This window comes from Marmota marmota, unplaced genomic scaffold (assembly GCF_001458135.2).
Source record: "Marmota marmota marmota unplaced genomic scaffold, marMar, whole genome shotgun sequence".
Taxonomy (NCBI): Eukaryota; Metazoa; Chordata; class Mammalia; order Rodentia; family Sciuridae; genus Marmota; species Marmota marmota.
The window spans coordinates 66,558,539-66,567,820 of record NW_025999842.1 but is presented as its reverse complement, the minus strand read 5'-3'; the positions used below and the strand labels follow the sequence as shown (position 1 = coordinate 66,567,820).

Below are 9,282 nucleotides of genomic sequence, written 5' to 3'. Positions count from 1 at the left end.
ATATATATATATATATATATATATATATATATATATATACACACACACACACACACATACACACACATACACATACATAGTATGTGTGTGCATCTGCGTGTGTGTGTGTATAGAGAGTGAGAGAGTTAAATAATACCACTAATTTCAGAATAAGGTCAACCATGAATTAAATTTCTCAGAAGCAAATGGCTTTAAACTCTTATCACTGGTGATTTTGTTAATTAAGGAAACATTTATGTCCACAGCATGAATCTGCCAAGAATGAAATGAATTGTAAGCAGAAAGAATTGGACAATTTTACCAGTAAAGGCAAACACTTGTTATCTGAACTGAAAAAAGTCCACAGTAGTGATTTCGCCTTGGTGAAAACAGACATGGAAGGAACCGTGGACAAGTGGCTGGATGTAAGACCTTTGCTGTAGGAAGAATATTTAGCAATAATACTGTGAATATGCAGTCTGTTGCTGCCAACGGTATTTCCTTATATTATAAGTGTGCTCAAATTTAATGTCCATTCCTGTTCCTCAACATTACAAATAATAGTGCTAATTGTTTTACATTGAACAATAAATGCAATAGATGGACCTCAATCCTGTGGAATTCAACCCTCATAGTGAGTTATATTTTTGTAGATTTCAATAGACCTGTAGCCATTCATATCCGAATTTATGAATGAAAATCAAGTGTCTCAGAAATTCAAACAACTCTCCAAATGACAGAAACAATCTATGTATTGATTGGCATTTGCTTGAATCACATGTGCTAATTAGCTTACAATAATTTTGGTTAAACTTTGTGAGAATATAATTTTCTAATTAAAAAAGCATTCGTCAGGGAATGAGTCCTTGAAAGCCTCATACTATCAATGACATGGCTTCTCTTTTCTGTCCTAGGTATCAGAGAAAATTGAAGAAAACATAGATAGGCTGAGGGGCGGCCTGTCCATTTGGGAGGATGTACTTTCAAGTAAAGATGAGATCGAGGGGTGGTCCAATAATTCTCTTCCACAGCTGTCTGAAAATATCAACAACCTGAACAACAGCCACAAAACTGAAGAATTTCTTAGAGAATTTGAGGTAAACTCACTATGCCTACATATGGAGCTGGGGGTACATCATTGTCTTGAATGTGAGAAAGTGGAGTCTTTTCTCAGTTCGTTCTTCTCAAAAACACATAAGAGAATTACAAAACTCGCAACTCTCTTCTGCTATTTACTCAAAATTTTAATCAGCTCTGTATAATAGATTTTTTGTGCATTTCTATCATTTTTTATTTAAGGCCCTGTTTTGAAATATTAATTGAAAAACAGAAGTCTATAAAATGTCTAATTTTCTAATTTTTCTGAGAATATGACACCTTCCCATTTGAAAACCAAATTGGAAGTATTTGGATATGTAGTACCTATTTTTTTTTTGTTCAAGAAAAGAAAAAGAAAACATGTTTACTACCTGCTTACAATGTGCTATTAATATGTTTGGTACTTGCTTCTTCTACTTCCTCTTTGGAAATGGAAGAAAATTGGAGATTCAGATGCCTCAGGCTTCCAAGGCAAGTCTCAGGCCTTCTGAAGGTTTAGTAACCAATTTGTTTAAAATTCATTATATTCCCATTTATTACATACATTTATTCAGTATTCATCAAATTATTAATGAATGTCTACCTTATATCAGGAAATGTTTTAGATGCTGAAAATTTAGTAGTAAACAAAGTCCCTACCTTTGTGGAATTTGCATTATTTACATTACAATATATGTTATGTGTGAAATGCCAAGTACTAGCTGGGCTAGGATAAAAATTAAAGCAGGATAAGAGGAAATAGAGGAAGGAAAGATATCTATTTCACAAAGCACATAGCTGACTGTACTCTTGGTAACAACAGTGAATATTCCCATTGAACACTCTGGTGCCCAGAATTGTATCTGGCACCATACACAGGAATTGGCAGATAAGTAAATGAATGGCCGCAGTCTGAAAAAATATAGGCAAATGAAAAGTATTACGTAAGCTATTCTGTGATCTCTGACCCAAACAATGTTTGATAGATTTTATAATCTAATTTCTAAAGGCCGTCACAGCTGGAAGAAATTATGCAGATTAAAATAACCAGAAGTGAAGGGTACTGAGGTCTCTTTAGTTGCTATTGCTGATGTTAACATTACAGCTCAAATTGTGGTCTGTGCTGGATTCAATTTATACCAGCTCAAAGAAGTTGATTGTTGAATTTTTAAGAATTTTGTAAGTCACTTTAAACACAACCACTATTAAAATTGAGGGTGTAAATAAATGTACAATTAAATAAATTCTATTTTAAAAGTTAATGAATACTCAAAATTTGTCCATCCCTCATTGTTCTACAAATCACTATTATCTAGGTCCCTGAGTTATTGACATCTGTCCCATCTTTATCATCTATATCAGAGATGGTGGCAATACTGTGGAGTGATGTGCCACTGTGTGTGTCTTGCAGGTCCCTGTGCAGTGACATTGTATTGTAGCTAGAAGTGGTGGTAACTGTTATGGCAGTAATTTTAGGGGGCAGGGGGAGGCAGTTAGTTGTCAGACCAGTCTAGAATCTCCAAACTCAGAAATCCAGGGAGCCCATGTGCCTCAGACCCACGTTCAATGTGACTAGGATCAGGCCCTTACAGATGGGTGGTTTTGCAGGTGACTGTCTGTGGCATACTTGCTAACAGACTCTGTTTACTGCAACTGGCCATCACTCATCAGTGCCTTTCCTGCTGCAGAGTGCTAAGTGTGGGTCAGTAGATCAATTCTTTAATTGCCCATCCAGCTTCTGCAGAGGCTAGAGGGCCCTACAGTCAGTTCTCCATCTTAACTGTGTAAGTAAATTACTTTCTGAATTCAGGACATCAGAAAGTTTGTTAGTGTCTACAAAGCACCAACATGCCATTTTTAACCTGAGAGGGATAATTTATTAAATGCTCCTTTGTGGTCCCAAATAGCAAATGAAGTTTTTATAAGCATCTTTTTTTCAAAAATGGTTCCTAATTGTTCTTTTTTCTTTTCTGTGTTGGTGTTTGTGAAAAGAATATAAAAGAAAAGAAAGAAAAGAAAAAAAGGGGGGGATAAAATATCAGTTGTTAATGTCCCAAGTAATCTGATTTCTGCTTTAATAGTCTGACAATGTCTATTTGAAATGTTTCTGCATATTATATATCTATTATATATTATCTACAACAAAGGCACTCTTGCTGTGTATTTGCTTTGAAATGCTTCTGGAAGAGTTTAATGCTGCCATAGTAACTGGTAAAATAGTCCTCTCAACGAATACAGGACAGCCCGTTGGAAATCCCGGTTGACTCAGGGATTGTGGTCAGTGTTTAATTTTTTCCAGGAGCTTTTATTCTAATAAAGGAGGGTAGGGAGAAGGAAACGTTTTGTGTACTCCCTTACATGCCAACTGAATGATAACTGGAGCTTTTTCCACATTCATAAGTAATAGCATCCCTCAGAAAATGAAACAGGGCTCTTTTTTTTACACAGCTTAAAGTTGGTATCTTGACAGTTCTTGAAATTATGAAATGCTAATTACAGCACATCAGCATTTCTGATTAGTTGTGCTTTTCCCCTGTGTCTTTTATGTTGTTAGTCTGAAGTTAAAAACAAAGCACTGAAATTGGAAGAACTGCATTCCAAAGTTAATACACTCAAAGAATTAACTAAAAATCCAGAAACACCACCAGACCTTCAGGTAAGCACTCAAATCAGATGTAATAATCATGGTATATGAGTCTCTCTCTTATATTCTCCTCTATCAAAAAAAATTTATATCTCTCCTCGTGTTACCATCATCACCATAATTTCAAGCAAACATGTTGCCTTTATCTTATGTGGGGTTAAATATTAATGTCTATGGAATTCCTTGTGCCAATGTTAACGTCATATTTCCAACTCAAGTATTATATGAGTAGTTCTTCATTCCTTCGTAAATTTTGGAAGCATCATCAGCCAGTTTTTCTCATGAACCATCTTACATTAGACAGGAACAGAACCCCTTTTATGAATATTGATGTTCTTATTGATATTTTTCTAATTCATTTGGTCAATAACTGGGTTTGAAGGGGTCATCACTAAAAAATCTCCCTACATGACTCTTAGAATGGCACAAACTCACAGGAACCAAGAGTATGTGACAGGGTGGAGCAGGGCTGGCCAGGAAACCTGGGCTACCTCAGTGCCTAAGCCCATCCTGGTAGGTCTCTTTGGCTCCTGGCATAGGGTTCTGCTGCACCCCTGAACCTCCGTTCTTGCTGCTGCTCTCAGGGACTTCCTCTATCTTGTCTTCTTGTTCCCTTGTCCTTGACTTGCTCCTTCTCTCTAACCAGTCACTACCACACTTTTGCTCTCATTTGAGACTGCATGTCCACAACTTGGTACCATGTGGGTCGATGACCCATGAACAGAAGGGTAGACGTTTCATTGGTATTAAGAAGCAAAGGAGGTGCTACTTATATTCAAACTAAAAAGGAGCCGTGTAGTCACCTCCTCTGAAGATCTCAATGGCAACAGGTGGACTATGCAAAGAAGACTGAGCCTGGATTTTCGGAGCAAGCTACAGCTCTACTCTTCTCTTTCTCTCTGTCTCATACACTGTCTCACACACACACATCTCGCCTGCAACCTGCACTGATGAGATGAGCTGGGTTCAGAAGAGCTGGCTGCAACATTAACCTAAGAAAATGGTGAGAAAGCACAGGACACAGAAGTAATTTTCTTATCGAGGAAAGGACAGCTTTTCGACTTTCAGGGGCAGCTTCCACAATGGAAGGTGCTGGAAGGCACTGGAAAGAGAGTGTGCACCTGGAATCTCTTTATTTTTATGGGGGTGGACACACAAAGGAGTTTGATAGAATGTTCTTCACCAAATAAGTCAGAGGATAAGGTTTCAAAGGGGGGGTTTCAAATCCCATTGGGTAATGCCTAAGTCCAGCGCTGAAGCAAACTTCTTTGCCAAGCGAAGGTGAAGAGCACTTGCTTTGCGCAGGCTATGGAGTGCCACGCCAGACTGACACCCGCTTTACTCAAGGCTGAGAGGGGATGCTTAGCTCATGGGTAGGCAGCCTACCTGCCCCCCCACCCCACACCTATGTATATGAGGGAAGAGCTGTGGAGTGCCTTAACTTGCCTCAAGTGTAGGCCGAGGATTTCAGTTGTCCCACCTGGGGAACAGGATTTTGTTCCCTGCTGCTGGCAGATTCCAGAAACCCTGATACAGGCTGGATAACTTAATGTATCTGTGGAAGGAGAAGTGACTGGTGCAGCCTGCATCCAAGAGGCAGCAGGGGGTGAATGCCAGAGTGTGATCCCCAGCCCAGAAGAGAGTCAGGAAAAGAGAGAAAAGGAAGAATGCACCAGGTGAGGGCATCTTAGGTTAGCTGAGAAGGCCATCTGGTGGGTGAGCAGACCTCAGCATCCACAAGTTAAAGAGATGGCCACAGGCTGAAGAAGGAGACAGGAAGGAGGCAGAGGAGAGCACACTAGTGCATCCCGAGAACTTAGTGGGAGGTCTCAGAAAGAAAGGGAGTCTCAGGAAAACCCACAGAACCAGGCCTTCTAGAGAAGGAGTGAGTGTGGAACTCAGGTGACAGCTCACAACAGGTGTCACATGTTTCATAACCCCATGCCACCTTACTGCTACCCAAGCCTGCATGGGGTCAAGAGTCTTCAAGGTGGGGAAATGGAGTGAAGAAAGAGAAGAAGAGCTCTCCACTTTTGGGCTTCCTGCTTTTATCAAGTTTGAGCTAGGAATAAGGAATAAAGCCTTGAATTTAAATTCAAAGCTTTGATTTTCAAACAAACCTGAATCTCTCGATTGTGGAATGAATCATATTTTGCAATTTATAGTGACTATAAGTCCTTTTGTTTACTAAGGGGCTGACGAAGTCACTTCTTCTGAAATACCCCATCCTGGGAGAGAATGTCTTCAGCCCCACTGGATCACAGGGAAAGTGGGATCCAACAAGAAAAGTGCCTTATCCTACAATCCTATAGGGTGTGGGCCCTGCATAGAGCTCCATTTGGACAGGAAGTGTGTGAGGGCTCCTTAGGAGAACTAAGCAGGGTTTTGGTTGCCTCCTCAGCAACTCTGGGTAGACCTAGCTCAGCTTTCAGAGTGAGCTCACAGGTTCCCTGGAACCTCAGTCAGACCGCCACTTTAACATCCAGCATTAACCACAGTCCCTACTCTTTCCAGTTTCCCATCTCGTGATATGTCTGGCACCCCATGCTCACTAATTTTCCCTCTTGGAAGAGGCATATTAGCATTGGAGCAGCTTCCATGGTGAGGCTTATGTGTTCTTGACAAAGCTGCTCATTAAAAGAATTCCTGCAGAATGAGTGTGCCTTTGGTCTTCACAGATTTTAATGAAATCTTGCTTTGTATTTAGTTTATAGAAGCAGACTTAAGGCAGAAACTGGAGCATGCCAAAGAAATAACTGAAGAAGCCAAAGGAACCTTGAAGGATTTCACTGCTCAAAGTACACAAGTGGAGAAGTTTATCGACGACATCACAGCGTGGCTGGCAAGAGTGGAAGAGTCGCTGAGGAGCTGCGCCCAAGCGGAGACTTGCGAAGGGCTGAGGAAAGTGAAGGTGGGTAAAAACCATCACTGAGCATTCCCACTCCTGTGTTGTGTTGACTGTAGTAAAAAATATAACATCTGCTTTCAATCATCCATCTTACTGCTGTGACCGACCAATTCATAATATTGGACACAGCAAAGTAATAAATCTGTGAAGAACTGAATGAAGGCATTAAGAAATCAAAGATGAATCTTCTAAAATCAGAAAGCATGCATTGCTGAACGGTTCATTCATAGGCTCTGTTTGTGTGTGTGGATATTGTTATGGATATATAACTTTTCGGCAAAAGAATGAAGACCATTGGGAAACAATTTGATTTTCCACCCATTTTCAGGCTCAAATGCTAGATGTTTCTTTCATCATTTAATCATTTTTATGGTCAATGTGACTGCTTTTATCCAAAGAATGCTACAATTTTGACCAAAAAAGCAAGAAAACGTTCCAGTTCATTGTCACCTGTCCATATTACTAAGGGCTTTCTTGAAGTGTGTGTAAAGGAAGTGTGTTATTTGCCTTCTCAATAGGAGTAGCCTGTTCTCTGTTGGTGTATTTTCTTTCTATACTTGAGGCTAAGGACATAATATTTTTAAATTAAACTACTGGTACAATTCATGTAACCCATGACCCTGAAACAAAACTCAAGTGGTCCACTGAAGAATGTGAACTTGTAAGTTTTTTCAAAAGTGACTCAAGCCAAGATCATGGGCTAAAATTCATAAGGACCTATTCAATTAGCTTGAAATCCTAGACTACGATCCACATTCTGGCCACTTATCAAGAGATCTTTGTTACCCAGGAGGACTGAGAAATTTTATTAATGAATCAATACATATCTATCATCACAATTATTTTTTTTAAATCCCATCAACATGTATATACTCCTGAGTGAATTTCAGCAGCAGCAAATTCAGATTTTAAAAAAAAATACCATGGTGACGTGATTGGAGTATTTCTCTTGAATGTGATGAATACTCTTGAAATATACTTTTATTATATGTTATACTGTCATATTTTATTCTGTAGGATATACAAAAAGAGCTTCAAAGTCAGCAGAGCAACATCAGCTCTACCCAGGAAAACCTCAATAGCTTGTGCCGCAAGTACCACTCGGTGGAGCTGGAGAGCCTGGGCCGGGCCATGACAGGACTGATAAAGAAGCAGGAAGCTGCCAGCCAGTTGTGCTCCAAGACCCAGGCCAGCCTGCAGGATTCCCTGGAAAAGCATTTCAATGGTGAGCTTTGAGGGGCCTTAACATGAACCGTTATTTAGGAGAAAGATTCCAAACCAAATGCTGCTTAGAAATTGCCAGGCAAAAGTGTGAGGGAATTTTGCAGAAGGTCCATTTTAAATCCATTTGTGCTTTGAGAGTGGAGCAGCAGAAGTGCTCTGTTGGGGGAAAGCAGGAGTCCACTATTTTGATGATTCTGAATTTCATCAGGGTGTTTTACCTGTGGCTTATGTACGTGGAAAATCAGGTGGTCAGCAGCCACTGTTCAAATAACTATGGACATTTTTTTATGCTAGAATGAAGTGACAATAAGCTTGGAAGTTAGCAAAGACCATATGGTGACCGTTATAGAGTCATGACTCCTTCTGCTCCTGCTTCTGCATGGCTGTGCCTAGGTTGGAATGTGCATGCACCTGGTTCTCTGAATTGGCTTGGTGGAAGGAGTAACTGGTTCTTCCCCGTGCTATGCAAATAGCTCCAACTCTCCAGAGCATTGCCCTCTGACATGTTCTTCATCAGGTGAAAGAAAAAGGTTGGAAGTCAGGCATTGCAGGAAGACACACTGCTTTTTAAGCCTCTTGTCTGACTCTGCCATGAACAGTCATGGTTGTAAATCGTATTGTATTATTTTCTACATTATCACTTTCTTTTCGGGAATATTTTCTGAGACACAATGAGATGGGAGGGAAGACAGAGGTAATTCATTGTGGTAATCCTGGGACCTCATTCAGTGTTTGTGATTTATTCCTGGTTTTTGTTGCTTTCAAAAGATTCTATGCGGGAATTCCAAGAATGGTTTTTGGGAACAAAAGCAGCAGCCAAGGAATCATCTGATAGGACTGGCGACAGCAAAGTCCTGGAGGCAAAGCTCCAGGACCTTCAGGTAGGAAACCTGGCACCTTCACCCCTGCCCCTCCCCCGCCCCGCCCACGCTGCGCTCAGGTGCCTCAGGTCAGCTGACCCTTGTCTTTGCCCACCTCATATTATTTTAGCCCATCTTTTCTTCTTCCCTAACACAGTTGTACTTACTGAGTCAGAGCAACGTGAAAAGGCACTGAGAAAACCAGTCCAGAGCATTTCTAGATCCCTTTCCTCTCCATTTTCAGCCTGTTAACCATTCTTTGGATTTTATTCAAAATGAAAGCTCATTTTAATTTTCATAGTAGTAAAAGTACAAATAATTGTACCTATTTTCTGTCACTGTCATGCTAAGAGGGGTTTTGTTTGTTTTTTAAGAAGACAGGGCTTGCCAGGTGCAGTGGCACACGCCTATAATCCCAAAGGCTCAAGGGGCAAGAAGATGGTGAGTTCCAAGCCAGCCTCAGCAATTTAGCAAGACCCTAAGCAACTTAGTGAGACCTTTTCTCTAAATGAAATATAAATGGGCTGGGGATGTGGCTCAATGGTTAAGTACCCCTGGATTCAATCCCCAGTACCAAATAAATAAATAAA

The 9,282-nt window shown here is 40.3% G+C and overlaps 1 protein-coding gene across 16 annotated transcripts in view; it reads left to right on the top strand.

The window, feature by feature from the left end:
• Syne1 (spectrin repeat containing nuclear envelope protein 1) overlaps window positions 1-9,282 on the top strand; it is a 373,023-nt gene that overhangs the window by 134,241 nt on the left and 229,500 nt on the right. For all 16 annotated transcript variants that reach the window (XM_048800010.1, XM_015502320.2, XM_048799993.1 and 13 more), the window contains 6 exons: window positions 246-404; window positions 894-1,076; window positions 3,611-3,712; window positions 6,408-6,611; window positions 7,626-7,833; window positions 8,601-8,713. In XM_048800010.1, the coding sequence (XP_048655967.1) occupies window positions 246-404; window positions 894-1,076; window positions 3,611-3,712; window positions 6,408-6,611; window positions 7,626-7,833; window positions 8,601-8,713 (969 nt within the window). The remainder of the gene's footprint in view (window positions 1-245; window positions 405-893; window positions 1,077-3,610; window positions 3,713-6,407; window positions 6,612-7,625; window positions 7,834-8,600; window positions 8,714-9,282) is intronic.